Source organism: Fusarium oxysporum, chromosome 12 (genome assembly GCF_000149955.1).
Source record: "Fusarium oxysporum f. sp. lycopersici 4287 chromosome 12, whole genome shotgun sequence".
Taxonomy (NCBI): domain Eukaryota; kingdom Fungi; phylum Ascomycota; class Sordariomycetes; order Hypocreales; family Nectriaceae; genus Fusarium; species Fusarium oxysporum.
Genome location: NC_030997.1, coordinates 1,011,496 through 1,038,724, shown reverse-complemented (window position 1 = coordinate 1,038,724; position 27,229 = coordinate 1,011,496). Strand labels below are relative to the sequence as shown.

At 48.2% G+C, this 27,229-nt stretch overlaps 13 protein-coding genes and 2 non-coding genes across 16 annotated transcripts; 6 read left to right on the top strand and 9 right to left on the bottom strand.

Annotated features, from left to right (window-relative positions):
• Nucleotides 1-251: 251 nt before the first annotated feature.
• On the top strand, nucleotides 252-1,953 carry FOXG_13471 (uncharacterized protein; the record flags this gene model as incomplete). Its single annotated transcript, XM_018393456.1, has 2 exons — nucleotides 252-761; nucleotides 808-1,953. The coding sequence occupies 2 exons, from the start codon at nucleotides 252-254 to the stop codon at nucleotides 1,951-1,953; spliced, it is 1,656 nt and encodes a 551-aa protein (XP_018252723.1).
• Nucleotides 1,461-3,900, bottom strand: FOXG_13470 (uncharacterized protein; the record flags this gene model as incomplete). Its single annotated transcript, XM_018393455.1, has 2 exons — nucleotides 1,461-3,724; nucleotides 3,775-3,900. The coding sequence occupies 2 exons, from the start codon at nucleotides 3,898-3,900 to the stop codon at nucleotides 2,222-2,224; spliced, it is 1,629 nt and encodes a 542-aa protein (XP_018252722.1). The 3' UTR covers nucleotides 1,461-2,221.
• Nucleotides 3,901-4,405: 505 nt separating this feature from the next.
• Nucleotides 4,406-4,477, top strand: FOXG_21173. Its single transcript has one exon. It is a non-coding gene; the product is annotated as a tRNA-Gly (tRNA).
• A 23-nt stretch (nucleotides 4,478-4,500) lies between these two features.
• Nucleotides 4,501-6,980, bottom strand: FOXG_13469 (uncharacterized protein). Its single transcript, XM_018393454.1, has one exon. It carries the CDS (start codon nucleotides 6,879-6,881, stop codon nucleotides 4,653-4,655), a length of 2,229 nt encoding a protein of 742 aa, XP_018252721.1. The 5' UTR covers nucleotides 6,882-6,980; the 3' UTR covers nucleotides 4,501-4,652.
• An 80-nt stretch (nucleotides 6,981-7,060) lies between these two features.
• Nucleotides 7,061-7,267, bottom strand: FOXG_21172 (uncharacterized protein; the record flags this gene model as incomplete). Its single annotated transcript, XM_018401500.1, has 1 exon — nucleotides 7,061-7,267. The coding sequence occupies one exon, from the start codon at nucleotides 7,265-7,267 to the stop codon at nucleotides 7,061-7,063; it is 207 nt and encodes a 68-aa protein (XP_018252720.1).
• Nucleotides 7,268-8,525: 1,258 nt separating this feature from the next.
• Nucleotides 8,526-10,518, bottom strand: FOXG_21171 (uncharacterized protein; the record flags this gene model as incomplete). Its single annotated transcript, XM_018401499.1, has 2 exons — nucleotides 8,526-10,144; nucleotides 10,194-10,518. 2 exons carry the CDS (start codon nucleotides 10,516-10,518, stop codon nucleotides 8,526-8,528), a joined length of 1,944 nt encoding a protein of 647 aa, XP_018252719.1.
• A 661-nt stretch (nucleotides 10,519-11,179) lies between these two features.
• On the bottom strand, nucleotides 11,180-11,455 carry FOXG_21170 (uncharacterized protein; the record flags this gene model as incomplete). Its single annotated transcript, XM_018401498.1, has 2 exons — nucleotides 11,180-11,385; nucleotides 11,440-11,455. 2 exons carry the CDS (start codon nucleotides 11,453-11,455, stop codon nucleotides 11,180-11,182), a joined length of 222 nt encoding a protein of 73 aa, XP_018252718.1.
• Nucleotides 11,456-12,968: 1,513 nt separating this feature from the next.
• FOXG_13468 (uncharacterized protein) lies at nucleotides 12,969-14,223 on the top strand. The gene is made up of 3 exons (XM_018393453.1): nucleotides 12,969-13,337; nucleotides 13,384-14,026; nucleotides 14,076-14,223. Exons 1-3 carry the CDS (start codon nucleotides 13,210-13,212, stop codon nucleotides 14,103-14,105), a joined length of 801 nt encoding a protein of 266 aa, XP_018252717.1. The 5' UTR covers nucleotides 12,969-13,209; the 3' UTR covers nucleotides 14,106-14,223.
• On the top strand, nucleotides 14,223-14,306 carry FOXG_21169. Its single transcript has one exon. It is a non-coding gene; the product is annotated as a tRNA-Asn (tRNA).
• Nucleotides 14,307-14,496: 190 nt separating this feature from the next.
• Nucleotides 14,497-15,751, top strand: FOXG_13467 (uncharacterized protein). Its single transcript, XM_018393452.1, has one exon. The coding sequence runs from the start codon at nucleotides 14,543-14,545 to the stop codon at nucleotides 15,626-15,628; it is 1,086 nt and encodes a 361-aa protein (XP_018252716.1). The 5' UTR covers nucleotides 14,497-14,542; the 3' UTR covers nucleotides 15,629-15,751.
• Nucleotides 15,382-17,264, bottom strand: FOXG_13466 (uncharacterized protein). Its single transcript, XM_018393451.1, has 10 exons — nucleotides 17,070-17,264; nucleotides 16,876-17,018; nucleotides 16,779-16,820; nucleotides 16,659-16,725; nucleotides 16,581-16,608; nucleotides 16,513-16,525; nucleotides 16,363-16,452; nucleotides 15,965-16,307; nucleotides 15,593-15,913; nucleotides 15,382-15,536 (listed from the first exon to the last, which is right to left on the bottom strand). Exons 1-9 carry the CDS (start codon nucleotides 17,226-17,228, stop codon nucleotides 15,674-15,676), a joined length of 1,125 nt encoding a protein of 374 aa, XP_018252715.1. The 5' UTR covers nucleotides 17,229-17,264; the 3' UTR covers nucleotides 15,382-15,536; nucleotides 15,593-15,673.
• A 973-nt stretch (nucleotides 17,265-18,237) lies between these two features.
• Nucleotides 18,238-18,852, top strand: FOXG_13465 (uncharacterized protein; the record flags this gene model as incomplete). Its single annotated transcript, XM_018393450.1, has 2 exons — nucleotides 18,238-18,709; nucleotides 18,800-18,852. The coding sequence occupies 2 exons, from the start codon at nucleotides 18,238-18,240 to the stop codon at nucleotides 18,850-18,852; spliced, it is 525 nt and encodes a 174-aa protein (XP_018252714.1).
• A 126-nt stretch (nucleotides 18,853-18,978) lies between these two features.
• Nucleotides 18,979-20,742, bottom strand: FOXG_13464 (uncharacterized protein; the record flags this gene model as incomplete). 2 transcript variants are annotated; one of them, XM_018393449.1, is made up of 9 exons in its annotated part: nucleotides 20,548-20,742; nucleotides 20,308-20,495; nucleotides 20,220-20,261; nucleotides 20,103-20,169; nucleotides 20,018-20,045; nucleotides 19,955-19,967; nucleotides 19,817-19,906; nucleotides 19,424-19,766; nucleotides 18,979-19,369 (listed from the first exon to the last, which is right to left on the bottom strand). In XM_018393449.1, the coding sequence occupies exons 1-9, from the start codon at nucleotides 20,641-20,643 to the stop codon at nucleotides 19,133-19,135; spliced, it is 1,104 nt and encodes a 367-aa protein (XP_018252713.1). In that variant the 5' UTR covers nucleotides 20,644-20,742. The 2 variants fall into 2 exon arrangements, with proteins under 2 accessions (XP_018252713.1, XP_018252712.1); XM_018393448.1 differs by having other exon boundaries at nucleotides 19,133-19,766; nucleotides 20,548-20,681.
• Nucleotides 20,743-21,647: 905 nt separating this feature from the next.
• FOXG_13463 (subtilisin) lies at nucleotides 21,648-23,046 on the bottom strand (the record flags this gene model as incomplete). Its single annotated transcript, XM_018393447.1, has 2 exons — nucleotides 21,648-22,661; nucleotides 22,729-23,046. 2 exons carry the CDS (start codon nucleotides 23,044-23,046, stop codon nucleotides 21,732-21,734), a joined length of 1,248 nt encoding a protein of 415 aa, XP_018252711.1. The 3' UTR covers nucleotides 21,648-21,731.
• Nucleotides 23,047-24,909: 1,863 nt separating this feature from the next.
• On the bottom strand, nucleotides 24,910-26,929 carry FOXG_13462 (uncharacterized protein). The gene is made up of 3 exons (XM_018393446.1): nucleotides 26,679-26,929; nucleotides 26,048-26,622; nucleotides 24,910-25,996 (listed from the first exon to the last, which is right to left on the bottom strand). Exons 1-3 carry the CDS (start codon nucleotides 26,689-26,691, stop codon nucleotides 25,094-25,096), a joined length of 1,491 nt encoding a protein of 496 aa, XP_018252710.1. The 5' UTR covers nucleotides 26,692-26,929; the 3' UTR covers nucleotides 24,910-25,093.
• Nucleotides 26,930-27,229: the final 300 nt, after the last annotated feature.

The following is a 27,229-nucleotide window of genomic DNA, read 5'->3' as shown; positions in this document are numbered from 1 at the left end:
CACTTTAGCTTCAACGCCTTGGTCTTCCCCAGATAATTTCCCCGCGGGGAACGAAACCGTTTCATGATTTGTTACTTTCCATGACTCGCAACTACGATGGTGGTCTCTTCTGAAGCAGGTGGCTATATAACATCATCATCATGCCCTCTGCTGTTCTTTTAATTCGCCTTTCTTATCCTCATCGCATTAATCATCATCTTTGTCTTTGACCAGCCTCCTTACTCAACATCATTGGCTCCAAAACTCGCACAATGTCTACTGAGAGCCCTTCTCCTGGTGGATATCCTCCCAAGGATCACCCACAAGTCGAGAACATTGAAGATCCCGCTGCTTTATCGAACAATGCTCCCATCGTTTTTTTAGATGAGGAGATCTCATATGGGAAAGGTGGCATTCGCGGTGTCGTCCAATCGCCCTACATCTTCGGCGCTGCCTTCTTAGCATCCATGGGAGGCTTCTCTTTCGGTTACGACCAAGGAGTCATCTCCATCGTCAACGTGATGAGCCAGTTTCACGAGGCATTCCCTCGCACTGAGACTGCGTTTGGCAAAGGCTTCATGACTGGCATGCTAGAGCTTGGGGCTTTCATCGGATGTCTCTTCATGCCTACGCTCGCCGACAAAATATCACGCAAGAAGGCTCTTTCGATCGTTGTAGTCATCTTCAACATTGGCGCTATTATGCAGACTGCAGCTAACTCCTACGGCATTCTGGTGGCTGGAAGAACTATAGGCGGTATAGGCGTTGGGACGCTTGCAATGGTATGCAGATGCCGTCTTTGTCTTGTTATAATGACTAACAGAATAGGGTGCACCAATTTACATCTCAGAAATCGCACCGCCCAACCTGAGAGGAACGTTGCTTGTCCTCGAGTCTGTCTCATGTGTTCTAGGCGTGGTCGTATCTTTCTGGATCACCTATGCTACCCGCCATCTTCCCGGTGACCTCTCTTTCCGATTGCCGTTTGGTCTTCAGATGGTCTGCAGCACTATTCTCGGTATCGGCATCCACTTCTTTCCCTACTCACCACGATGGCTTGCTCTTGTTGACCGATCAGACGCTGCGCTGCAGAGCTTAGAAAGGCTACGTCGACTCCCCAGAACCGACCCTCGCGTTGAGAAAGAACATATCGGTATCCTCAACGAAGTGGCACTGCAGAAGATCATGCAAGAGAAGCGACACCCAGGTGTCAGCGGCCTCAAGCTTGAGACTCTTGGCTGGAAGGATCTTTTCCAGAAGAAGTCCTGGCATCGAACTTCCATCGCCGTTGGAGTGGCCTTCTTCCAGCAGCTTTCAGGCATCAACGCATTCATCTACTATGCCCCTACACTCTTTCAGTCCTTGGGTCAATCCTCTGAAATGTCTTTGATCATGTCTGGTGTCTTCAATATGTTACAACTTGTTGCAGTGACTGTTTGCTTTTTCATCATCGACAAAGTTGGACGACGGCCACTAGCTATCTGGGGCGGCATTGGAGGTGGCACAGCATGGGGCATCATGGCAGTTTTAGTGGGTGTATTCAATGACAAGTGGAGTTCCAATCCGTCTGCAGGGTGGGCTGCCGTGGCAATGGCCTTTTGCTTCATCCTCATCTACGGAGTCTCCTATGCTCCATTGGGCTGGGCTCTTCCCGCGGAAGTCTTTCCCAATGCCTCTAGGTCCAAGGGAGTAGCACTTGCTACAGCCACAGTCTGGCTCTTCAATTTCATTGTGGGCGTCGCAACACCCCCGATGATTGAGAGTATCGGTTTCGGTGTTTATATCTTCTTCGGGTCTTGGTGTTTCCTCGCGGCTGTTTGGGCGTTCTTCCTGGTCCCAGAGACCAAGGGGAAGACGTTGGAGCAGATGGACGAGATCTTCGGTGACCATGCAGGTCAGGAGGAGTTGGAAATTATGCAATCTAGGATGGGTATCGTCGAGTATGGGCTGAAGAAGGATGTAGTGGAGGTCTGAAGCGCCCTCGAGTCCGTTGGGCAGATCGGCGCTTGGAGGCTTGAGCACGTTTGGATGGAAGCTCAACGCAGTCTATCCTCCAACTCTGAGATGTTAGTAAGACAGATGATCTATCAATATATGAGCTGTTGCCTTTTCGTCATTTTTCCTACTTATATCACCTCGATGGCTTCGCGTGCGGACTGGCTGTAGTATGTCTCAACCTTCAACGCCATTGCGTTTCACAAGTCACAGGTCTCCCATAGACTGGCTTCGCAGAACCTCCATTCTACTCATTGGTATTTCCGGCCTTCCTAAGACATACCGTGACAGGCATACCCTTACTGGGATGTGCTGTCAGCTCTCCAGGCATTTGTGCCTGATAAGCTTGATATCCCAACAGAACTTCGTCCTTTTCCTTGTATGCAGGCACAATCTCAAGCTCCCTAACGGTCATAGCAAGAAGAAGTCTCAACTCTGTCAAAGCCAATTCCTGACCAATACATCCCCGAGGACCTAGCTCAAATGGACGAAACGCATTCTTATGAACGACAGGATCAAGCCATCTTTCCGGGATAAACTTGTCAGGCTCAGACCAGAACTTAGAATTTCTGTGGATGGCCTTGCTTGCTGAGAAGAGGATGAAGCCGTCTGTTGGAAGCTGCTGCCCTGTCTCAGGATGTCTCAGGAAGAATGTCGGAGAGCCTTCTCGACAAGATCCAATTGGCGGTTCTAATCTCAGAGTCTCTTTTATGATCGCAGTGGTATAAGAAAGCTGGTTGAGCAATGTCGGGGTTTCAGATATCCTTCTGGTTGCATCAGATGGTTCAGTCCCCAAGACTGCATCGTGCTCCACCCGCAACTTGGCAAGGACATCTGGATGTTGGTAAAGATAATTGTAAGCAAAGCAGAGCGTAGATGCCGTGGTGTCATGGCCAGCGAAGAGGAAGATCTTCAGATTCTCAATGGTGACATCCAGAAAGTCAGAGTCAATAGTGCTCCTTGAAGTGCCTTCGGAGCCATATTCCTTCATATACGTTCTGATGGCGAGACCATTCACGGTCTTCGGCCCCTCGTTGCATTCGTGATTTTGAAGTTGAGCTTCTATCAGTGGCTGGAGTTGGCTGCGAAGTTGTCGGTTTAGAGACGAGAGGCGAGAGTGGCGGAAAGGATTTAGAAGTCTACCCCATTGAGGTGGCGACCAGTCTGTGACAAGCAGTGAGATGGCACTTTTGAGTGTCGGGAAAATCTTGTCGTCAACGCCTGTTTGAATGCCCAGACTTATACCCAAGACAGAACGACCGATGATATCGCAAGTAGCCTTCATGACACAATCTTCAAGAGGGACAACACGTCCATCTTTAGCGATCTCTTGCAGGTATTTCTTCCAAATCAATGCCTCTTCAATGAACTCAGGAACAAGGGCCGTGATGTTTTGCGTCGAAAAACCAGGATTGAAGGTCGCTCGCCATTTCTTCCAGAACGCTCCTTCGGACAGAACAAGATCTTTTAACCCCGTCAACGGTCGAAATTGACATCTGATAATTTCGTGCTTTGGTCGTGACGTTTCTTGAGTAAACTGCGCCGCGATATCAGGATGAAAGGTTGCCAACATCGGCCATGAGATGGGCCACAGATCGATGTAACAAATGCCCAGCTCCGCGATTTCAGGGTAGTCTCGAGCGAGAAAATCTGGCATCAGTTGACCGTGGACGTCTTCCGGATACTTCATCATGATTTTGCCCACGGCGATGAGGTTACCTAGAAGCCATGAGTGACCAGGTAGTGTTGGCTGTATGCATTAGCGGTGGGCATGAGACCTGAATACTTGATTTAACTCACAAGGTTGTACTTTTTGACCGATCGCCGAAAAAAGACCCGCTGCTGGTAAAGCTTAAAGACAAAGTACCCAATGGACGTGAGGAGGAAGATGCCGCCCCATTTCAGCGCGGGACTGGTTCCAGCCATTCTTTATCGCTCAGATTCGTTCAACAGCGATTATCTACAAGAATAGCCTCGAGAGCTTTGTTTCAACAAGAACACGAATAAGAGAATGTGAAAATTGCAATGGAAGCTCTTGCTTACGCTGCCCCTCTCACTAGTGGCGGAATATCGTTTGCCCAGCATGCTAAGATAAGATGAAGCTCATGCGGTGGAGCCTATCATTGAGCTTCTTTTGTAAACGGAATTCCGTGGACTCAACGGGTTTCAGGCTTGCAGACTGTGTTAAACCTTCGCCTCAATCTGCTTCCCGTGATTGGAGCTGCTACTTAAGATTTCTAAACTCAGAATGGTACTGTGTAGCATGTGTTCCCTGTTGAGTTCTATAGATACAAAAGACTCGAATCTGTCCAAAGCTGGCATAAGACACAGTGGTATTCCTCCATGGAATTGGGATATTGTGAAGCTGAATGGCAGAACTCTCCGGTTTCGTCGATATAAGCTGTAAGACAGATACGGTTGTCATTAATAAGCGACCGTGGTGTAGTGGTTAGCATTAACGCCTTCCAAGCGTTAGAGAGGGGTTCGATTCCCCTCGGTCGCAGTCTTCCAAAAATGTCTCAAAGACGATTTCATTTTTTGATTGTACACTCCTTGAAAACTGGAGCATTTTCTCTTTTTTAGGAACGACAGTAAATGACATTAAGAAATTAGAATTATAGTACAGATGATATCTTAATGAACGCTATTAATGTTTTCCTCCACATATCTCTAGCTAATTATCCTTCCAACTCAGCCCTGAACTCATATGTCCGTTCTCCTGGCCGTTGATCATTAGGGAAGCACCTGATCTTAGTGTCTCGCTTCTCAACCTCATCCACTGGAACCTTCTTGGTAGCTCCCGCAATAGCAGAGAAGGTCATCACACGTTGAGCGTTGTTACCATCACTTGACATAGCATCGATGCCATAGTACACACCAATCGATGCGACGACGAATGACACGGCGTAAACAGCGACAAGGACAGGCCAACCGTAGTCAAAGAAGTTGGCTTTTCGTCGGCGTTCACATTGGTATTTGGTGTCTTCACCTCCGATGCCGGTACCAGACAGCTTGGATGCATCGGCAGCCCATGCTACAACAAGAAGCTGAGGATCAGAAAGGAGTGAGATTATCAAGTCTTCGTACACGCGGCGGACCTGTTGCTGGAAGTCGTGGACGGGAAGACTCTCATGTCTATCGAGGAGGTTGGTGGTTGTAATAGCTCCGTCTGCTAAGACGGATCCCTGGACCTTGACATTGCCGAAGAGCTTCTCACGAAGTCTGAGCCCGAGACTATGGTAGGCGGCTATGCGGCGGTATCGAGCGTAATCATTGCGCGGGCTGACATAGTTCTTCTCTGGCTCCGCAACGTTTCCATCAGCTGTTCCATCCGTGGACTCATTGGTCCAACTGCTCCAGGTAGTATCGATAATCTTTCGCTTGTAGTCACGATTGGTAATGTTGTACTTCTGAAATCCCGAGGTAAAGTTGAAGGTGACGGTGTAATTGACCTCCCAATGATCGCAAGCAAAGATGATAGGAGTGTAATCGTCGTTCCAGCCATCGGCTTCGCTGTCCATCGCATGAGCCTTGGTGTGATCGTCCACGGCGGCGTAGCCAATCCAGATTGAAGGTTCGGTTCGAAAAACACCAAGATGCTTGGGAAAAGGCGGGCCATCGACCTCGGAAGGAATTCCACCAATAGAAACATTGTCCATCTGAGGACGCATATACTCTCCCAGATCGGTGTTTGCGAAGTAGGTGAAGTTGGAGGCAGGTACAAGCTGGCTAAGGTTGAAAGGCGCTTCAGCATCTCCGAAGCTCTTCATCTCGGATCCTACCCCGTTGGCAAGCTCTTCACATTTATATCCAGGCCCGACGAAATGGACAGTCGTTGAACAATCCCATCCATCTCCACAGATCTCGAGCGAGATGTTCGCTTTTTGGGTTGTCTGTCCACTTGAAAACACACCAGCGGCAATGCGGTCAAGTGCAGAAGAAGGAACGTTGTAGTATTCGAAGATGTCGTCGTCCTCCGCAGCTCCCTCGGCAAGGTTTCCATCTGGGGCTGTCCAGTTGTAGCCAGAAAGTGAGCGACCGTTCATAACTTCGCCCTCGGCTTTCTTCGGAGTCTGGAAACTCTCCTTTGCCTCGTTGCTGAAGTTCAAAGTTCGGATTGAGGGGCAGAGTGTATCTTCTATCCTCTCGCCTGGTACGACGTAGAGTGATGCTGATGAAAGAATGACAACAAGAGGGCTGAGCCACATATATACAGCAAGAAACATCACAAACCACGACTTGATCCATGCCTCCCTGTTGAAAAGCTCGATGATGTTGTGGGTAGCTCCGAACAGGGCATCAACAGCGTGGATCGAGAATCCTTTCTGGCCTACGGCTCGCCATGCGACTTGCTGATGGGCCATGACGGCAGCTAGTATGAAGTTTGCGTTGGCTATGAACGAGATTAATTGACCCAGTCGCATCCACCATTGTTGGTGTTTTGCTTCCTGGCCATCGAGATGCATGTATAGAAAGTGATGGCCGACTGCGCCAGCGACCCCAAGGACCAGGCAAGCAATCATAGACCATCGACTCTTCATGATCCTCAACATCAGAGGTCCAGACTCAGGCAAGGCACCAGCAGTAGATCGATTCACGACGTGTACATCAGGAACCTTCGAGTATGTATCATTAGCAGGCGCCTGGCCCATCAGACCTCTGTGACTGTCGTGAGCCCTATCGTAGTCGGAAGTATCTCGAAGATTCGGGCTCTGGGGATCTATCCATAGTGAATGGTGCGGGAATGTCTCTCGTGCGATTGACTCGGGGGAGACGGCCTGGGGAGGGAACTGGCCTAAAGAAGGCTGCGGAGACACGACCGGCGCTGGGAAAGCCTGTTGGTGTTGGACAGGAGAATAAGCATACGTTTTACGCTCCTGTCCATCGTTGACGATTTTACCATCCATTGCGTGTTGATATCCACTCGATGAGGTGGTCGCAGGTTGGGTCGAGGTTTGTCCAAGAGAACGAAAGTCCAGTCGGGAGCCGTATCCAAGGATGTCTCGACGGGAAGTGCTTATATGGGACGAAAACGTGGCGAAATTGCGCTTGCCTCGCTTTCATTAAAGGGTGTCAGCTACTGCAGCTAAAGAATAAGCTGCATAGTCAATGTCTTTGGCCCCCAATGCCCAGAGCCATCTGCGGTGACACCTCCCAGTTGAGGAAGCCTAGCCGAGCCGTCTTCTGGGTAAAGGCCTGCCTTCGTATTTCGTAACGCCCTCCTGGGAACAACGACCTGGGCATTCGTTCCGATGAGACGGGTTTGCTGGGTATCGTCTGATCGAGACCCCATAAGGCTGGTGGCGGATAGCCAAATTGGCGGATGCTGGGATCTGGCTATTACCGATCGCAACCTTGTACAGGTAGTTCCCATGGCTAACTGAAACGAGGCTTTGGGTGTCCTATCAGAGTCGAGGCCGTAACGAAACCCTGGCTCAGAAGCTTGTCTTTCAGACTGCCAAGACACCTGAAGACCTAGCTAGAGCACTAGCACAGCCTGATTCGATACGTAACTGAAGCTTAAGTTGCAACAGTCGCTTTTAAGCTTACATACATAGTCAAGGAATTCTTGGAGAAGGGGGTCAGAAGTAACCCAAAATTACCAAGATGCACTCTGTCATCGCCGCGGACAGTCATCCACCTCGTGCTACCTTCGCAAAAACCAAGTCACACTTGCAATCGAGACCAAATAAAGTTGCCTCACAAGGTTGCAGTAGGCTCGCCATCCCAGCTGTGCTTACTCCCAAGACTTTACCCATGTTCATTCTCCACCAAGTTGGATGCGAATGCAGTTTAGCTCCTTAGCGAAAACCGCCATATACGGTTTTGCCGAGATTGCCAACGTCTTACTGCATAGAAGACAAATTTTTCCGCAGAATGGAATCATGATTTCCCTCCTGAGTGCCGTTGTCACTTCTTTCGATCGTTTTGGGAATCGCAAAGCATGCCAAAGGGAGCTAATTCATTGCCATCGACCGCAAGCGGGCCAATAGGGCAGATTTCTTGGCCATACAGGGTTATAGACAGGAGAAAGAATCTGATTCGCAGGATCGGGAACAGGGGCTTGGTTTTGGGACGATGGAAGGTGGAGTTGCTGGCGAAAGGAGTCCTCCTCCACTGGCACAACAATTCTCAAGCCATAATTAGTCAGTTCGCAAAGTCTTGAGAATGCAAAGGGAATATGCGCAGATTTTGATAAATATTCAAGTCAGAATTATCCTATTGGGACAATTCCAATGCACAGACTTATCGAAAGACTCAAAGCAAAAAAGAAAAGATTTAGCAATGTGGTCTTTAGGGTAGGCGAAATCCTGGTGGCTTTATCTGGTCAGTGTGGAGTTGGCAAGCACATTTACATTATAACGCTCTAATGCCGTTTCGTCGTATGAGTTCCAAACCATCTGGCGAGATGAACCAATGGTAAACAATAGCTTGGAGAAATAAGAGTCGTGACACTATTTAACATAACCCTTACTAAGGAAGTCAAATGCCACATCAAACGCTTTATCCCTGCGAGAAGCCTCCGATAGTGCAGCCTTTTAACTCAAGCTTCATAAGATCCTCACCATGCTCTTAACACAATTGACTGCGAGTTCATCCGTATTGAGGACTCCTGGGAGCTTCCCCCAATTCATATATCCGACACGATAAAAGGAACCTGACTGATCAATAGGCTGATACAAAGTTAGTCCTCGAAAACGAAAACGATACTTGTCTCCCCTATCAAGGAACAATAAGAAATAGAAACGACCCTTTGCGTCTTTGAGTGGCATTGATAGCCGCACGGCCTTACCTTCCAGCCATCCACCAAGATCATCGAGGTCTGTTGCCTCCAAGTATGAGACAAATTGCTCATTCCCTGATCCTTCGTCAAGGTAGAGTTCACCACCTGTCGTTTGGTCTCCGGGAACCATGAAGTCTCCTCTACCAAGGAACAGTCCGACAGATCGATAGACAACTTCAAACAAATGGCCACTGAGTGTGATTGCTCCGCCCATCAAGAAACCGTCTGGTCCTGGTACACCAAGGGGCATTGTCTGCTCGACAGTTATGAAGCAAGGTTCGTGAACTAAGTCCCTATCTGTATTGACCAGACAGTCTCCAGCAAAAGATGTCCAGCTCCAGGACGCTGCCGTACATGTAGCTGATCTCCGTGCTGGAGAGGTGACCTTCCACAAGAGTGCTGCTGGTAGATGACATCGCCAGAGGCCGGCAAGATAGTCTCCACATAGTTGCCGTGACTGCCCGAAAGATTGAACAACACCCAGGAATGCAACCGAACGGTCAGTTTCTCTCGTCAGCTTAGTTCTCATATATGCTAGGACACGCTGGCTCCAGGCACCCATATAGTCTGAATCTTCAGATGGTGCTGACTCCTTGAGGGGCTGGGTTTGACTCCACCATCTTCCCCTGTTGGCTTGTGGTGTTCCAATTGGCCACATCTCGCATGCCAGCTTTTCTCTACAATGCCACCAAAGCTGATGTGAGCCCATGACCAGTGAGCGCTTGGAAAGGTACCATTCTTGATAGACCCATGCCCGAGAGCGCAAGGTGCAATAAGTGATATCGTCCTGTAAGAGGCCATCACACAGCAACTGGAAGACTTCGCCATCAACTTTTACACGAAGCGGCCTGAGGAGGTTTGCATGGCGGGCCACAAAGCTGGTTCCGGAGCTATCGGAGGCTGTGGCAGAGCACAGGTTCAATATTGCATGCTCGTAGACCCGCTTCATATCCTTCGCCTCTTGCACCCAGTCCAACATTGAATCTTGAATAATACAGAGTGAATCAATCCATATGTACTTGAAACCCATTCTGAGAGACAATTGAATGGCTTCTTGATAGGAATTGGGCAGTTCGCGGTTGCTGATGCCAAGCCGAAATCGATCAACGTTCTTCTCAAGAAGCTTGATCGCCTCAACTTTTCCCCAACAATGAGAGAATGCGACATAATCAATTGAATCAACAGAGAGGTTCCTTGGAAAATTGAGGCGAACGCCTAATTCGTCAACGATCTCGATTAATCTTGTTGGCCTGTAATCTGGGCCGCTGTTTCGGCACTTAACATGGGCTCGACAACAGGAGTCAAGCCAGTCCTTGGCAAGTCGGATAAAATCAAAATGATGGTGTGAGACAGGTGGTTTGTAAGAGATAGTACCAGAAGCAGGATCTAGAATTCTTGGTTAGAAAGATTTGACATGTAGGGATTGGAAGAATACCAGGTTCTTTCCAAAGCTGGAAAGCCCAGCAACAGCCACTTGGAGACTTCCCAACAATCAGGCCCTCCAGAGTGTCTACGAAACCGGCATTATGCAGGTTTATTGCATACTGAAAAGAGCTTGAGCGACACTCTTCCAACCTTCGTGACCACGTATGACTATGCCGGATTGTGCCGCAAATGTAACATCCAAGATCGGAAGCCTTCTCTAGGTCAAAGCCGCTCTTGTGGTGAGGCTGACTGAGGCACCGTATGTTGCTTCTCAGGGCCATGTCGCAGACAGCACAAAGCCTCGAAGGCTCTACCACAGAGAGATCATCAGTCATTTGATAGGTTATAGGTCGGGTTATTGACTCTGAGTATAACGTCTGAACGTTTGAAAGCAGTGGTAAGGGAGCAAAATTAGAGAGGCAGATGAGGGGGCGAAGCCCAATTTATGCCTTGGCTTTGTTGCACAACTCGTTTAAGTAAGTTGGACGTACATCTCTGGACGAAATTATCTGTTACACCATTGGGGCAACTATCGACACGTAGCCATGTGAAGTCTTACAGCATTTTCTTAGTAATGGTAGTAGGGAAATTGTTTAGAACCTATTCCTGGCTCGCTATATTGTACTGCAGTATTAGTGGTAAATAGATACATAGTATAAAAACTTTAAAAATCTGAATTAATAAAGTCTGGGAATGATTAAAGTGAAGGATTACCTTGATAGATTTATATCTCTAAAGGCTCAACGTCTTGTTTATTCCAAAATTTAATAATTGAGAGTATTAAATAAACTTATACTTGTCATATTATGTGTGCCGGAACTACCTACGCCGCACTGGTGATAGATTCTGTCGTTTAATAAGTCGCAGGGGTCAGAGAATATTTACGTTCATTATTCGAGAACAGCTAATATTATGTAGTATCTGTTGCTCATTTCCCCCCCTTCGATATAGATCTTCTGGGAATGCTGTTCACTGAGCTTTTGTGTCTTTCCCTCACTAAGCCTTCCCCTCGCTGAGCAAGTATTGATCTAATTGTGTGGAACAGGATGCTCTCAGCTCGCATTCCGGGACCGTGGCTTGACCAGCTTCTCCAGTTATTCCGTCAATCCACTTGACAAGAAACACCAAGGTCTCCGAGATTTGGTCTCTTGACATGATGGCCCCGTTGCCTTCAAGGAGAGCTTGAATTGCTTTTGTGTTTTCTAATTAATTTCAAGTCAGTGACTGGCAATACTGGCAGGATTTAGTAAGCGAACCTTCTGGGCTAGACATGGCGTTTACTTGTTTAGTATAATGATAGGAAATACAAATAGGCCATAAATCGAGCATTGAAAAGATAGAGTCACAAGTAATGGCACATCACTGACACACTGACCATTACCTCAGATAGTCAAAGCCACTGCAGTTTATTGTCAATCACCGTCATTGTCTCGGTGATAATTGTCATTCTCGTCGGTGATGCCTACTAAGAATACGCAACGCCTATTCAATACTATTCACTGTAATTTCTCGTTAATCACTGTCGTTTTATGCCAATGAGTATTCTCTCCCTGGTAGTTTCTGTTGTCCCCTGTTAATCAATGAGGACAACAGCTTTGGGCAACTCAACAGGGAGAAGCTGAAACTCCTTCTTTGATAACCCCATGCTAACCAAATAACCCAATCCCGATGAGTCGCTATGCCTCTAACGCTACATCTCCATTTGCTCGGGACTCACTGTCTGCCAGTGTCGTAGGAATCGTTCCAGCGTCATCCACCTTATTATTTTGCTTCACTGCAAAGCTCAAGTCTTTTAACTTACGCAACAGAGCCAACAGTGAGTACCCAGGCTCTCTATCAAGTGTTCACCTTGGTGCTTTATATCATGGATCTGTTCTATATGAATTAACTCCGGTCGCCTTGTTCTTACTGACCTTCCCTGTACGCACGCACTCAACTCATTGACGCGCACTCGACACTTCGGCATGCAGATTCTTCTCGACAACAGCTCATCTACATTCGAAGTCATGATAAGGTTGCTGCTTTAAAACCCCTCATCATCAACTTAGGGGTACGGGTAATCTAACCCCAGTGCTCTTTTATCCTGACCCTCGTCACCAGATACTGGCAAAATTGCTTCTTGGCGACACTTGCTTGCTTCCTAACTCTGCTTAGGCTATTTGTGTTTACTGGTATGTCCATCTTTATCTCGTCGTGGTTGCATTGCCTTGCCAACTATCTCCTCACAAAAGGTGAAGTTTCACTGCATCCAGCATGTTTCGTGACATTTAGTATCTCAACAGCAGTTCATTTGTGTTTACGTTGACTAGCATTGGTATGCGCTCACTGGCGAGGCCGGCCGGGTTTAAGAAGGCTTGTGTGATCTTGAACTAAAATGACAGAAATAACTAGTCTAAAGGCCCAATACGTTGCACCAAACTTACCTAAGACTTTTCTATCATTTAGAATAGAGGTCCTAAGCTTTCTTGCGCCCTGCAGGAAGGACCATAGTCTGGTAGGGTAGAAGGGGGAATTTTTGTTATGGACGGACTAGGAAGGGTGGCTATGGTGGGTGATTTCTGGGATTTTATAGCAATTGAATGGTTTTCTTAACCAGAGGCACCCTATGAAATTATGATACACTTCCTGTTCATTTGAAGCATATGGAAATTTCCTATGTACGTGGGGACGTAAATCACTGAATGCCGTCTTCCGCTTAGTCAATGCAGAACTATCATGTCATCACGGCGGTGTGTCGGCCCCGCCAGGATGCCCCCCAATGCCGGCTTCAACCACGCACGGAGCTCCCCCATTACCGGGTCGCCGCATCTCGAGGTTCAACTCGTCAGAAATCACTACACCAATACTCGACTCTCAGAAAATCGATCCCACTCGGCCATTGACTTGCGGGTATCGGAATCGGCCCCACAGCATCAGGTCACTCGGCATTAGGTGTCAGCTATATAGCTAAGTTCCGTCGCACAAACCGTCCATGTTCTCGGCAAGTAAAACAACGCTGTCAAAATTTCAAAAAGAAAAAAGCAAGGATGTCGCATATTAAGCAAGTAGTAGCCATAAGGAGAAAGCCCGGCCTCACCCGACAGGAGTTTTTCGATTATCACTTCCAAGTTCATGGCAAACTCAGCCAAGCACCCTCTCCAGATATTACTCCATCGTATGTCGACTAATCTTCCACCATACAACTCTAACAGGTTTCACAGAAAGTATTTCCAGACCCATATCCAGGATGCAGTATACTATCATCAGGAAGGCCAAGGCGTAAACGCCAATCCTTGGTGGGCCTTTTCTGATGACATCGTTGAGCTTTACTTCCAATCTGAAGATCATATGAAGACGATTTTCGGCTCGCAATATGTCAGAGAACACGTCGCGCCGGATGGTATCAACTTCTCCGACTTTGCATCGGCATTACCCGTGACTGTTCAGGAAAGAGTTGTTCCGCTACACGAGTCTGAGAACGCGCCATCTGAAGACGTTGATACCTTATCGGTTTCACCTGTCGCGATGTACTACTTAACTGTAACCGGCGGCGAAACCGACGATATCATCACTGGATTCGTCAATAGTTTGCAGAAGTTCGCAGGGAGCCAGGTCCGCACTCTTGTTGCGAATACTCCAGTAGAGCTGAGCCTCAACCCGGATGCTTATTTTGGGAGCAACCCCAACCGTCCAAAATTCAATTTGATCTTCGCAATCCATCTGCGCGGTAAGGAAAGCGTCGCGGATGTGAGGAAAGCCCAGAAACATTTTGAGGCGGGGCATGGAGCCAAGATCAATCTCCCAAATTCATGGATAGCCTTCGGTCAACGCGGCCTCGTCCTCAATCAGGACCACAATATTCAGGTATGCTTTTCGTTATCTTTACATTTGGAAGCATGCTTACTTGCCACAGTTTGACTCATCTCGGCAGCCCAAACTATAGGAACATGAGAGAGATGGACGGCATCAATATTGGCTGCATGTAATGATTAGAACGTGAGGAAGTCAGTTTGGGAATATGAATCTCATTTTGAACCGTCGTTATTATCCAATTAGCTGATCCCCTGTGGCTTAGTTGGCTAAAGCGTCCGACTGTTATTCATAGACAATCGGGAGATCGGAAGTTCGAGCCTTCCCGGGGGAGATTCGCCTCTCAATTTCATTTTTTGTCTAAATTGATATTTTAAGCACTCCCAAATAATCACTCACAAACTTGACTCTTTTCTTTTCCCATCCTTCTGGTCACCCGACTTGTTGTCATTACGCATGTATGATGATTGAAAGGCGGGGTTCGTGTAACCCGAGCCTCTGGCTTATTCTCAAGCCCCCGCTCACATTGACCTCAATCTCCAATTCTTCCATTAAACATTCCAACAAGGCATGGCAACTTCCGCTCAACCTCACGTCATTGTCGTTGGCGGCGGTATTATTGGTGCCGCAATCGCCTGGCACCTGGCTCAACACACTAGCGTAACCGTAGTTGCAGAGGACATTGGTGGGCCCGCCTCCAAAGCCTCTTTCGCTTGGCTCAATGCGAGCTCCGTCAACCAAAAGTTCTACTACGAGTTTCGCCGTCGATCCCTACAGAGATGGAAACAGATCCATACGGAGCTTCCAGACCTTCCAATCTCCTGGAGTGGCTCCATTAATTGGCACAAACCCACTGAGGTCCTGGCGAAGACCGAGCATAACCTCACCGCATGGGGCTACGATATCGCCGACATGAAGAAATCCCAAGTTTCTAAGCAAGAGCCATTCTTTGATCAGTCTACCTTGCCAGATCGGGCCCTCTACTACCCTGAAGAGGGTGCTATGGAAGCCCATGTTGTCGCTCAGATGCTCGTGGCGAATGCAGAAGCCCAAGGCAACGTGAAAGTAATCAGAGCGACAGCTAAGGGGCTTCTCCAGGAGAGTGGAAGCGTCAGGGGAGTCAAGCTGGCTTCTGGCGAGGAGATCTCTGGCGATCATGTTGTCGTGGCTGCTGGGCTGGGTAGTGTGCCCCTTCTGGCTACTGAAGGAATCACAGTCCCTATCACCTCGGTACCAGCGCTGATTGTAAACTCGAAACCGACTGATGAAAGCTTGGTCAGGCATGTAGTCAACTCGAAATATCTATACATTCGGCAGACATCAGATGGAATCATCAAGGCGGGCTGCGAGAATCCAGGCGATGACCCAGGCGACGATCCGGAAGCAATGGCACATCAAGTCTTCTCCAAGGTCCGATCAACGCTGGTTGGGGGAGAGACCATTGAGTTTGACTATTACACAGTGGGTTACAAGCCGACTCCTAAAGACGGCCTGCCAATCATTGGACCAACTGGACTGGAAGCGGTCAGTGTCGCTGTCATGCACTCTGGTGTTACAAACGCTGCTATTGTCGGAGAACTGCTCAGCAAACAGATCCTCACAGGCGAGATGGATCCAAACCTTGAGCATTTTCGTCTCGATAGATTCAATGAATAAGTGAAGAGATATCGTATTAAATGAATGCTGATATCTAAACCCGATTCAAGGAGTCTGTGGCTTTCGACCATAAACCGCGCGGTAACGAAAGAAAGGATGGTTCGCAGTCGATCTAAGCTCACGGCGCAGCTGCGCGCAGTATACCTTGACTTCCTGCATAGACCAGCCCAAGAGCTGGCTCGCCATGTACAAGACGTAGCCTTCAAAGTCTTGCTCCAGAGCGGCTAGAACATACTGACCAATCTCTCTCATCTTCTTATCTTTAGGCCACCCACCGATAGCAATCTGTAAGTCAGCTGCAAGTCCCTGATCGTGGATGTCAAAGTAGACTCTTACCTTGTAATCAGCGACTTGAATATCCTCAAAGCCAGCCTCGCGCATGCACTTTTGCTGAAGGTCATCTTCGATTATGGTACATGGTTGTCCCATCTTCTTCCCCCCCTCGATAAAGAATCTTCCCCATTCATGCATAGCGCTGGTATCTGTGACGGTTCCATCGTCGCTCTCCATCATTGCTGAAGCCTCGTGACTTTCAACCCAGCCGCCGGGTCTACATGTCCGGAATGCTTCTTTAAATAAGGCTGACCAGTCTTTGATGCTGCCAAACAGATAGCGCATGTGAACAAAGTCGATGGAATCGGGGGCGAATGTCCATGGCTGCGTACAATCGTCGATGTGGCTTTCAGAAGATATCAGCGGCAGAAAGATACAGATGAATGGTACATCTGGCTCACAATTCGAGGTTCGGTGGAACCCATGACGGCTGGATAGGTGAGATATCGGTACCTACGACTTTTGCGCCTGGGAATTGGTCGGCGAAGTCACTTCCGGGTTTCAGCATTAGCATATGCTCTCTCCACTAGTGGCGTTCGTCTTATACGTACATAGCCCAGATACCTAGATGTCTTTCGTCAGTATCGACCCACTGCTAATCTGAAGACGATCATCCTACCTGTTCCGGTTCCAATATCCAGAGCTGACTGACTGGTGTGAATTCCGAGGCGACCGAAGATCAGGGCTATTCACAAACCTGTATATTATCCTTCAAAGGCGATAGAAATAGTTTATCATCAAGCAGAAGGCTGAGGAAATGATGTCTGGCAGATTCAGCGGCCGAAAGAATGGGGCAGTAGATGATGGGAAATCTCACACTATATCCATCGACTCATTCTGCTGTTCATCATTGGAAGCCCTGATAAAATGGCGTTAGCTACTGGATTCGCGACGTCAATTGTACACAACAGTACCAGTATTGAGCGTTTCCTCTTTCTGAGTGAAACGTTCGTCCTTGAATGGTTCGGTACGACAAAATGCTCGAAGTCATTGACGCTGTCGACTCGGCGGGGTCGGAGATGAGAGAGTCGGCATCATTATCCTGCGCCTCCACTTCCTAGAATGCGTCAATACTGTGTTACCTGAAGCTAAACTGATATTGCCATACTTCATTCAATTGCTCCCAGTGCGTGACTGGATGCAAAGGCTGAGCTGTCGTGGAATCATCATCTCCAGTCACTGTAACAGGAGTTGTTTCGTCTAATGCCATGATCAAAGTCGCACAAAAAAAGAAAAAGTTTTGTTTCGCAAGGAATGAAGCATCCATAAATCCCTCAATGGGGGGATGTGTCTTGGAAAGGTTTCTACCCCCGGTCATTCTGCTGGTTCGCTTCCGACATCTTCATGATATGATTCGGCCAACGCGTCCTAACACCGTTGGGGAATCCATGCGGATTATTCCCAGAATAGCAATGAAATACAACGTTGATTTTAATGATTGGCTAAATTTCAAGCAAATGATGTGCTTGGGGCCATGGATAGTCTCTTAGCCGTGTCTTGAATTACAAGTGTCATCTTGCGTAGTCTAATACTCAATCCATCAATCAAGTGTATCGCCGCTTATGCGATAAACGATAGAAAGCCATAGACGAATAATGGTCCATGTGCAGAAGAAAATGTCTTGAGTTACATGTACAGCCGCAAATAATACATCGGCCTCTGAAAGTATAGTATTACAAAGTTCGATCAACGAAAGGTTCCTGATGGTAATTGACAAAGTTTTGAGTTACCGATACACTTTCAGTTGCAACATATATAAGAACCATTTTCCACCTCATTTGCCGGAGCTGCATTCATTTCATTTCATCTTTCATCTTCATCATGGAGTCTTCCACGCCATCCTCTGGAGAGTCATCCGCTCGCCACCCTCCTGTTAATCAACAGTACAAATTAGTACTCATCAATCCTCCAAGGCGTAAGGCTATTTTCGGCGCCAGTGCCGAATCTCGTGCAAGCGCTTGTCGGTTCTACAGGGTGCATCTTCCTTGCTACTCTGCCAAGGGGTCTCAGTGACACGCACCGGGAACGTTTTGGGTCAACCCTGAGCTGGACGCTCTGAAGATTCACGGATTGGATTATTTTACAACCTTTTCGAATGGTATTTGACACCATGACCGCGAAAAGGCAGGACTAGTATTGTATCTTTTGGACTCAGGAGTAGTCTCTCATTTGGTCGCTTTTATGAACTTGCCGCTTCAACAGACCAGCTTCGCCAAGTTATTGGCCGACTTCAGCATGCCACCTTTATGCATTACACTAAATGGGATAGGCTAAACATGGCTTTCGCCAAGTATTTCAGCTGCTGCCTCGGCCGCCAGTTCCCATTGAGGTATCCCCGTTCACTTCCTGTTGCGGGGGCGACTGGTAGCTTTTCACGGCAGCAAGACCCACGTCCTATCGAGGACGATATACCCAATAGTATCTGCATTATTACCTTCTCTGATTCTGGGCGAGTCGTTCAGGATTGGATGAACGGGTTTCAACGGCTAAGACCGACAACACCATGTGTCTTCAGATTTGCATATGCAACCGACGGATTTGAATCGCCATTTATTACCGATAGAGCGGGTGCTATGAAGTATCTCAAGGACGAAGGTGAAAGGTGGCAAGAGTATTTTGACAAAGGAACAATGTCGCCCCCTGACGGGCCATGGCAATTTTCAAATGGGACCCCAAAGCAGCTTCATAGCGAACTTCAAACTGCATTTGGGTTTTGGACTTTTCCTCTCGAGCCTCAAGGTCCATCAGGTAAGGACTATCAACGGCCACGAGGCTTCTCGATACCATTTTACTATTTTCTGCCTATCAACTACAGCTATGCGTACTTCACTTATATAGGCCTCACGTCTATGAGGTTTCAAGGACTATATGGGGATCTCTTATGCCTGTAGTATTAAGTTATGAGGTTGAAGTTGATCAATAATCTCACCGTACCTACTTACAAGTCCATGGAATCTGAGATTCAAGGTCACTTGCTACTTTACAAATTTACGGAGATGCCGCATGACCAATGTTGGGCCCTGTCGAGGGGAGGCAAGAAACCTTAGGACCTTTATCGTGCCAAAATGACTAATCTAAAGGCGTCCTAAATTTAACTAATTCTATCTGCAGCGGTCTGGTCCTCCTAAGCAATATCCTATATTGAGTTACTGAAGTGCCACTTGCTTCGAATCAAACTTCAGGCTTCTGACCGTACACAATCCTTTGTCTGAAGTACGGATGATGTTGACCTGATCGGATCTCTCGTCGGAGCTGAGTGCACAGAGCTCTGACCTGATCCTCAGTCCATCCCAAAAGCTCGCACGCCAGGAACAGAAGATACCCCTCATAATCTCGCTCCAGAGCTGCCTGCATATAATGTCCAACCTGCTTGAGTCGTTCTTCTGTATGCCAGCCTCCCATTGGCGCCTGTTGCGAAACTGTTAGGCTGATCCAGAAAATTGACATGGAGTATGAAGTTACCTTGAGGTCGACGACGTGGATGTTGACAAATCCCGCTTCTTCCATCGACTTCCTCTGCACATCTTCTCGGATGATAGCAAAGCTTCTTCCTGCACGTTGGCCGCCTTCTTCGAATACTTCACCCCAGCGTTTCATAGCGCTTCCATCTGGAATAGAATTGTCGTCACTTTCCATAGTAGATGAGACTTCGTAGCTTTCGACCCAGCCGCCCGGGGCACAAGCTGTGAACGCTTCGCGGAAAGTGGCAGTCCAGTCTGTAATGCTTCCCAGCATGAATCTCATATGGACGAAGTCAAAGGAGTCGGGTCGGAAGGTCCAGGTGTCGTTGCAGTCCTCGATTTCGCTACCTAAGGGTGAGCTTCGGTGCTATTATTGGCAGTAAGGGGAGCTTACAGCTGTAGATTTGATGGCATCCAGGTTGGCTGAATAGGGCTGATCTCAGTGCCCACGACCTCGACATGAGGATGTTCGTCGGCAAAGTCACTTTATCGTGATCAGTCTCATTCAATTTCCAATCCACTCGTTACTTACATGGCCCAGATAGCTATAACATCGTTAGAAACAGATGATTGAGTCAATACCGGGGCGTCTTACCTGTTCCCGTCCCAATATCAAGCACCCTCTGTCAAAACCATTATCAGCAAATGAAATCTGATACGGCAGGACCAATGAATCTAACCTGGATATCAGGCTTGAGAGGTGCCAGATGTAGTTTATCTTCCAGCAGAAGTAGAGTAAAATGATGTCTAACTATTGTTAGACGCCCTCATCATATTTTCACAGTGCGTTCACTTACGCAATGTCCAGAGATTGGCTGGCCTGATCATCATTGGATGCCCTGGGGCTTGTTAGAACCGTCTCATGTTGAACGGAAGTACTCATACCAATACTGGGCTGTACCTCTATCTGAATGATAGGTCCTGCCATGCAGGGTTCGGTACTCGAAAATACTTGAGCTCAAGGAATAGGTCGAGTCCGCCACGTTGGATCCCAGAGCAGAGTCCAGGTCTGAATCACTGTGGCCATCAAAGCCCTCGTCAGTTTCGGCATCATCATGCTCTGGATCTTGATTCTGGTCACTCAAGTCAGCCATTATGTTCGAACTCTTCGTGCAAGTTTCGGACCTCTTGGCCCTGCTGGAGGTTCTGTAAGACCTCCCAAGCCGGCGTTGGAGCGGGCGGCAGAGTCAGCCCAGGCGTTTCTGTAGGTTCGCTAGCCATTGTATTGCAGTCTCTCTTGAATGAGGCCTCTGAAGCGATGATAGTGCTACGAATTCGTGGTCAAAGAGGGGGTTTTATCAATTCACTCAGCACTGATTACGACACTGGCTGCTTATTCCCCCAGTAGCGCGGCACGTTCGGTTGTGACGCCAATATTGATGTACTAGACGCAAAAGGCAAAGTGTTACGGCGTGGCGGTGCCGATTAAACCTATTGGAGGAAGTTTGGGGCAACATTCCAGGTGCTCGGACACTGGATCGTCATCTTAGTGGCTTGGTAGTGCTTGTTCCCACGCGAGCTACCAATTTCTTTATAACCGGGAGCTTTCCGCGGGGCAGCCTCGTTGAGCAAATACGCGAAAATCACACAGAGCCGAGCCAATCGAGAGCTGGTGATATGAAAGCGAAGGCTGCCATCTTTTCCGCCTGAGGCAAAAGAGAGGCTGTGTTGGGTGACAGGGGAACAATACGACTATCATAAGACGTGTCCGTTATATCCGTGGACGCGGGATTTGCAGTCTGTGCATGCCGGTAGATATCAATTTACCGTTACATCCGGTCGATCTGAATTATGTCCATCAATCCGACGCGAGGGTTTAGAGGCCCGCGGAGAGCGATATTGTCCGACTTACGAAGAATGATTAGTCGCAAGGCACGGCGATTACTAATTAGAGAGTCATTTTTAATATAATCGGTATCTTCGGGATAGATCTCTGGATGACACGTAATTGATGCTCAACTCAATTGCTCTTCCAGGTGCCAGACGACCTAGGATGATTGGACTGCGGGTTAAAAATAGCTAGCCAAAAAAGATGCTAACTTCATCTAATAATCACCCTAAACCTACACAAGTATTGATCTCACTTGTGAGCAAGGTCTTCTGCTTTCCAGGATTCCTTTACTAACTCTCAATCTAAAGAACTGCCCAAAGGTGAGCAAGATTCAAGATACCCTGGATCCGACAAGTTGAACGTCGCCGAGCGAGCCGTAAACCACGAGGGCATTGAAGAATAAGAGTAAAATTGACCGTCGACAATCGACCTGTTTTCAATAATTTACAGCACATACAAATTTGATTGCGCGACTATTCTACTGAACCCCATTACCGTTATTTGCAATCAGATTAGGCGCTCCACGAAGGTTTCCAGAAATCTTCTTGGGAGTCGCCAGTTCCTTCAGCCACGCCGTAATATCAGCAACTCCCTCGACCTCCTCCACACTCATCGCATACAAGACCAATCCAGCAACATGAGGAGCGGCCATTGAAGTTCCATCTTCAGTAAATGTGTATGTGTTGGACTTGTGACCAGCAGAAGTAATACCTACTCCAGGGGCCAGAATATCAACAGTCTTTCCCCAGTTGGAGAAGTCAGCGACAGCCCAGTTGGAGTCAATTGCCCCAACAGTGATTGCGGTCGAGGCAGAACCAGGCGACTCCTTAGCGGCATCTATAGCATCGTTACCGGATGCGACAACTGTGACGACACCCTTCTTGGATGCAGTGTCAACAGCTTTGTTGAAGGCGGTGGACTTTTCGCCGCCGAGAGACATGTTGATAACGGCTCTCCATGTGCGATCTTTCTTGATGATATCGTTGACGGCCCAGTTAAAAGCGTCAAGGACGATAGATGTGTCAGATTCATCGCCGTTGAAGACCTTGAGGGCGAGGATATTGGCCTTTTTTGCAACGCCATAGGTCTTACCAGCAATGGTACCAGCAACGTGGGTTCCGTGGCCATCATCGTCCTTGTTGTTGCCCTTCCAGTTGGTCCAGGCAGCCTTTGCACGGCCACCGAACTCATTGTGAGTCACTCGGACACCGCCGTCAATGACATAGGCATACATGTCAGTGCCAGCGTAGTCATCATAGATGTACTCCTTGTAACCCTTCTTGCGATGAGAAATCGTGCCGAGACCCCAGGTGGACTTCTTCTGCGTGATCTCATCTCTCTTCTCGAGGCTTCGCTTGCTCTTGATGCGATTGAGCTTCCATACACGGTTGGGCTCAACAGCCAGGACCTTGACGGACTAGTTAGCTTGTTTGTTCATCTAGGTACTGGCGACGGACGGCCAAGGCTCGACTTACATCTGGGCTCTTCTTGATCTCCTTGATCGTCTCTGTGTCGAATGATCCAGCATATCCCTGGAAGCCAGACTTGCTGTCATAAGTCTTTTCGACACCAACTTCGGTCTCGCGCTTGGTGAGACTTCTCTTGTGAACGCCTTTGACCCATTTTAAATGGGCCTTGGCCATGACAGCATCGACCTCAGGCTTCAAGGTGATGATGTAACTGCCTGGGATGATAGCGCCGGCCTCAGCAGCTGGGGCAGCAGGTGCAGGGGCAGCAAGTCCGCATCCAAGAAGGACGCTTACTGCAAGGGCGATATTCTTGAAATTCACCATGATGAAGAAGAGAAGTCAGAAGGTGATGATTGTACTTTCTTGGAAGGAATTCTGGAGGATCAACGGCGGGTCATATATACCCGCCCTTAAATACTGCTCTACATATTTAATATTAAACCCGTCACTGGGACTTCTCCTCAGCCCAAGCTCGCCTGCGAATAGTGCAAACGAGATGGCGCACCGCCGTAGCTGATTGCGATCAACATGCGATTCCCCACCCGTCCCTGGCCGTTCCTGAGCATGCTTAATTTTTAGCTATTGACCCTAGATCCGAAAATGCTCCCTCAAAACGAACAGTGGCTGGTCTGGATGTGGCTGGATTTGTGTTAGAGGACCCCGAATTCCAGCGCTGTGGGTGACTATTTTTCTTTGGGCATGCTAGTTCGCAGCTGAATTCCCTTTCCGGAATAAAATGATATGGATTTGAACTCTGAAATCAATAGACAGAAAAAGGGACGCTGTTTGTTTCACTTTTTTGAAGGGTTGGGGGGGCACGTGGAGCCGAATGACAATGCGAGGGATAAGGGAGGGAGAACATGGCATTGTGTCCTTTTATACAGTTGCCCCGGCTATGACAATGGCATTCTTCTGTGACATCTCGGTAAAGTACAAAGGCCTGAATCAATTGTATTGGAAACCGCTTAAATGTCACCAAAGCTCGTTTTTGGACTGCTCCCAGGTAAAGGTTCTTGAGCCTCGGTGTTCGAATCTTGTTCTAAAACGGCTTTGCTCATGCCAAACACCGCAGCAGCTCATATCTCATAACTTGCAGCCCATTGAGATGAAAAGTTAAGAAAATCAGTCATAACGCTAACTTCAATAGTGCATCTGATGAATCTATTCCACCTGTCGATAGACCGCCTTGTGAGGTCGACTGCACAATGTCTATCTAATGCACGCTGCGCCGGTTCCCCTTGCGTTAGTCTACCGATTCACGTCTCTGGCTGGCCGAACCCCTAGTGGATCTCGAGTGGCTTGCTCTACGATCTCTGGTCTGCAGAGTCAGACGTTTGGGATAGGTCCTGTTCTTTCCGTAGGCCATGGCCTAGACCAGCAAGGACAACCTGCATACGTTCCGAACCATTACATTGCCTCAAATGGCATCTGTTGGCCGCTGAAAGCCGTCGATAAATACTTAGACCAGTATCACAATGCCCCAAAGAAGTGTCTTCAACTTCACAACAACATACTGTAGTATTGGCACTCGTCGACAAGTCACTTAGCAATGCCGCATTCGCTGTTTTTCACAGTCAGAAGCTTGTTATCAATCTCATGTTCAACTGCAGGTCCCAAGTCGGCTGTGGCTTGAGACTTTCGATAGCGCCTGTTTCTCGAGACAAAATGACCACTACATTCCAGAGGCGGGTGACCACGAGGCTGGCTGGGATTCCCAAGGATGGCCTGCTATTTTAGTGTATAAATAGCCGCCGTTCCTCAAGTTTCATAGAAACTGAATACCATTGGTCATCGAAGTTCTGTTATGTGATAGCCTTCGAGGCTGAAGCGTGGAGCGGCTGACCATATTAACTTGCTCAAGTGTCTGGAAGAGTGAGTGGATCACAAAAAAGCCGGCATAGGTCCAGCTCAAGAGCCAAAATAGCGATGAAAAGCCCTCTTTATGATCGAGACCGAAGCCGGATGTTTTAGTCCGACACCAAGAGCTTTGAATGGGGTGATGAAGCTACGTGCCGCCGTTCAGGCGAGGCCGGCTGAGAAACAAGCTTGTTACCTTATTCAACAGTTCCGAGACGCAGACTCAGATCGTGTATTGTAACCCCTGACTGGTTGAACTGGATCTGATCTATGGTGCGTATTTATCGTAGCCGCTGGCTGAGTAGAACGGGGTCCACCAACTTCTCTAACGGTCTTTCGTGGTTACTAGCCGGTTGTTCATCTTGAAAATGTCAGTATCACCATGCCCGGTTTTGATTGGTGTTTCCAAGCCTTTAAAGGCTACTCAAAACATGGGACGCCTGATAATGCGAATTGCTATACTCATGAGCCCGTTGAAAATAGCTATGCTAAGCTGAAAAGCACACGGGGAACACTAAAGATGGCTTGTCGAAGCCTGGCTTCCCACCATGATATGATCCATCAGAGTTTCAGCAGCTCCCTCAGGTGACCAACTCTTCATCCGATCGTCACTCAACAGGTATGCTTTGGGAAATCCAGGTAGATCTGTCTCCCCAAGCACCATCCTTGCGATAGCTTCGCCAGTAAGCCAGCACTTATCCATCCCATGCCCATTAAACCCCGCAGCAATCCACTCTCCACTTCCACTTCGTCCCGTGAGGTTATGCGGAAGCTTTCCCACAATCGGCATACCATCTGCCGTGAACCCCATTATTCCGGACCAGATATTACTTGCCTTTGCGGGAGCTGCATCCTTCCAGATCTTTGGGGCTGCAGAAGTTAGGGTTTGGCGAGCATCATCTGCAACATTCGAGTCATCGCTTGTGAGAAGACCACGAAGGCTCTGGGACTCGCCACCGAGGAACATAACCCTGGTCTTTGCATTCTGTTGAGCGTAGTATAAGCCCAAATGAATGTGTCCAGTCTTTGCGTCGTATGTGCCAAGAGAAACCTGGGACCAAGACATCTCGTGACCAGCTCGTGGAAAGGCTGGCCCAAGGTTCTGCGTAGACATAGTCCCGCGTAGTGGATATAGATTGCCAACGAGGCCAGGAATCAGATTGCTTGAGTAGCCATTAGTGCAATGAATGATGTTTTTAGCTCGAATGGATCCTCTTGATGTACGCACTAGGTATGGGTACTTCATCGCATCGTCCTGCAACTGTACCGAGAGAACGGGCGTCATCGTCTCGAGGGTGAAGCGGCCTGAGAACTCTTCTCTTATAGACGCTAAAACTGCAGTCAGAAGCCGATATGGCCACAAGGCTGCGACTCCTGTTTGTGCAACTGCGCCGACAACATTTGTGAAGTTGAAGATCTGCGATAAGCAGTCAGCAGTTGGCGCATGAAGGAGTGTTACTCAATCTACCTTGGCCGCCTCCTCCCTGTTGTATACCTTGAACTTGATCTCACTGTCAGGCACCGCTTTGAGTAGTTGCTTGACTTCTTCAATAGCGCCTCGAAATGAAGTTTGATCAGTATACGATGTTGCTGATGTCACCTCGCGAAATTCCACGGCCTCTCTATCCTCCGGATTCAACTGGGCGATAAGCTCTTTTAGGCGACGGATGTTCGCCTCGCTAAACCGCACAGTCTCTATCGCACGCTCAACGCCAATTGTGTCGACAAGAGCTGGAAACAAAGAATCGCTGTCAGAGACAAGATGTCCTCCATTTCGCCCAGTCGCTCCGCTTACGGCCGTGCGGGCCTCAAGCATAGTCACCCTGAGACCAGTTCCTTTCGGATGGTTCAAGAGACTGTGTGCGGCGCCGATACCGGTGATTCCAGAACCAATGATGACGATATCGGTTTCTGAGGGCAAGGCATGGGACTGTGCGTTTGCTACGTCTGGATGCGGTGGAGTCTGCCAGGTCGGTGCCGTTGGGTTTGTACTCGGTAGCCCCGACTGAACGGTGATGAGCTTCACGACATCTTGGATGAATCCTAATACAGTGAGTCAGAGCAAACTATATGAGATAGAGAGAGGGCCATAGGCTTACCGTTTCCAGTCATTTTTGAACACGAATGAGTGTTTGTTGTATTCTCAAGTCCCGGTATCAATTGGAATGTAACGCGCGGGGTAAGCCTTGCTCATTGGTGTTACAAGATGGGTCAGAAGATGATGTTCCTACTCAATGTGAAGCCGGAAACTGAACGATACAGCTCTTGAGATATAGTCAGCGATTAAGATTATTGTGTATTCTATTGCCTCGATATGGTCTTTCCCTTATCTATTGCTTGACATGATCCCTGAAAAGGATCGGGATCATCCCCCCTCGCATAGGCATGCTTCATTGGGTCTAGATCGTCCATGGAGCCCCTGCAATGACCCGATTGGTGGCTCCATGGTCTCAGCTCGAATAGATGGCCTCAGTCAGGTGAAACTCTTCAGTTGAGCATAATTGTAGGTTTCGCTATCAATCATTATTATTCTGTGAATTGTAGTATATTTTTCTAGAAGCGAAGCGAAAATCCTTTATAATTTTGGACCGCTATTCATGCTCAGCTGGAATGTTTCTCCCGTCAACATCTTCAGCAAAATAAGAATGGT